Source organism: Penaeus monodon, chromosome 29, assembly GCF_015228065.2.
Source record: "Penaeus monodon isolate SGIC_2016 chromosome 29, NSTDA_Pmon_1, whole genome shotgun sequence".
Lineage (NCBI taxonomy): Eukaryota > Metazoa > Arthropoda > Malacostraca > Decapoda > Penaeidae > Penaeus > Penaeus monodon.
The window spans coordinates 24,059,694-24,061,064 of NC_051414.1; the positions used below are offsets into that span (position 1 = coordinate 24,059,694).

Genomic DNA, 1,371 nt, shown 5'->3' on the forward strand with positions numbered 1-1,371 from the left:
GTGAGACTATATTTGTTTAAATCCCTTTCGTCCCTCAGGATTAGTCAGACTAGTTCATATCCGGCTTAATATTAAACCCCTGTTCTCAGTAGCATGAGAAGATATTAAGTCAGAATGAACTCCATGAAAAAAAAAAAATCCGTAGAAGAAATTACAAATTCGTTTACTTCCTCTTCAGGAGTCATTCAAAGGGACCTGTTTCTTACCTGTGTCAATGTTGTCAACGAAGAATTGAGCAAAGGAGGTGTTCGAGGACTCTGTAGATTGCGCTAGGAGCGATTCGGTCGATGTTATGAGGCCTATTGCTGACGTCATGGCAGAACAGGTAGATGTATTGTTTACTTGTTTATTTTTTTTTTTGTCTGGTCTTTGTAATTTCTGTCTATATGATTTCGTGCGATAAATGTTCAGTGCGTTCTTTCAGTGTGCTTAAAGATTAAAAGAAGACACTCGGGTACGAAGCCTTAAGGGAAATAATAGTCATTTCCTTGACAGTGGAATTAACAAAATTTCGAAACTTTTTTTTCTGATTCTCTTTCTAACTCTCTCTCTTTTTCCTGCTTTCCTTTCGTCTGATCAAGTCTCGTAAATTGCGTCTGTCTCTCTCTCTCGCTTCCTGGTTGCAATATTCACAGCAGGCGCCTCGGCAGCGTCACTCGATCTTCAGTCCCGCTTCCCGCGTCGTCAGCAATGGCAGGCGACCGCCTCAACCCTCTGCCTCCTCCCCCCTCCCCCGCCGCAGGTCGTTCGCGAGCCACAGGTGGTTGCCGAACCCAGCTGGAAAATCGTGGCTTTTATCATCAATTCGCCTTTTGTGTATGTAGCCAGGCATTCACCAAGGTTGCCTATTGACTAACATGGAAAAGCACATCCTAGGTCGCTAGACGCCCCGCTGTCTGTGCGCAGGAGACTCGTTCAGATCTGGAATCAGAGAGAGACGGAAAAGTGTTGGTGAACGAATTGCGGGAAAGAGTCAGCATTTCTGTCTTTTTTAAGCCATAGATTGTCTTTATTCTATTTATCATAAAATTGTTGTTATAATTATCAGATAGAATATACATTATGTATTTTTTCCCTGTAACCTCTTCCGATTATATTTTGTTCGAATGACATAATGAAGAAAATGCTCGGAGAAAATTGCGAGTGTAATCAACAAAATTACTGAAGCAGTGAAATTACTGAATTCGGAACAAAGACTCAGGAACGAATATAGCGCAATTCAACTTCATATTCACAGCTGACACATTGATCTTGAATTCAATTATTTGGAACTTATTGTATTACCTTTTCAATTTGCAATACAAAAAAATGGCAGTTGTGCACTCACGATAACAGTGTTTACTCAGCTAATGCGAATTCAGTGGCAAACGA

General features: G+C 41.0%; 1 protein-coding gene across 1 annotated transcript in view; it reads right to left on the bottom strand.

Moving 5' to 3' along the window:
* The window catches only part of LOC119591778 (synaptotagmin-10-like), a 54,479-nt gene extending 53,508 nt beyond the window's left edge, over window positions 1-971 (bottom strand). Inside the window, exon 1 of the mRNA XM_037940522.1 lies at window positions 207-971. Coding sequence (XP_037796450.1) covers window positions 207-315 — 109 coding nt within the window. The 5' untranslated portion in view covers window positions 316-971. The remainder of the gene's footprint in view (window positions 1-206) is intronic.
* Window positions 972-1,371: the final 400 nt, after the last annotated feature.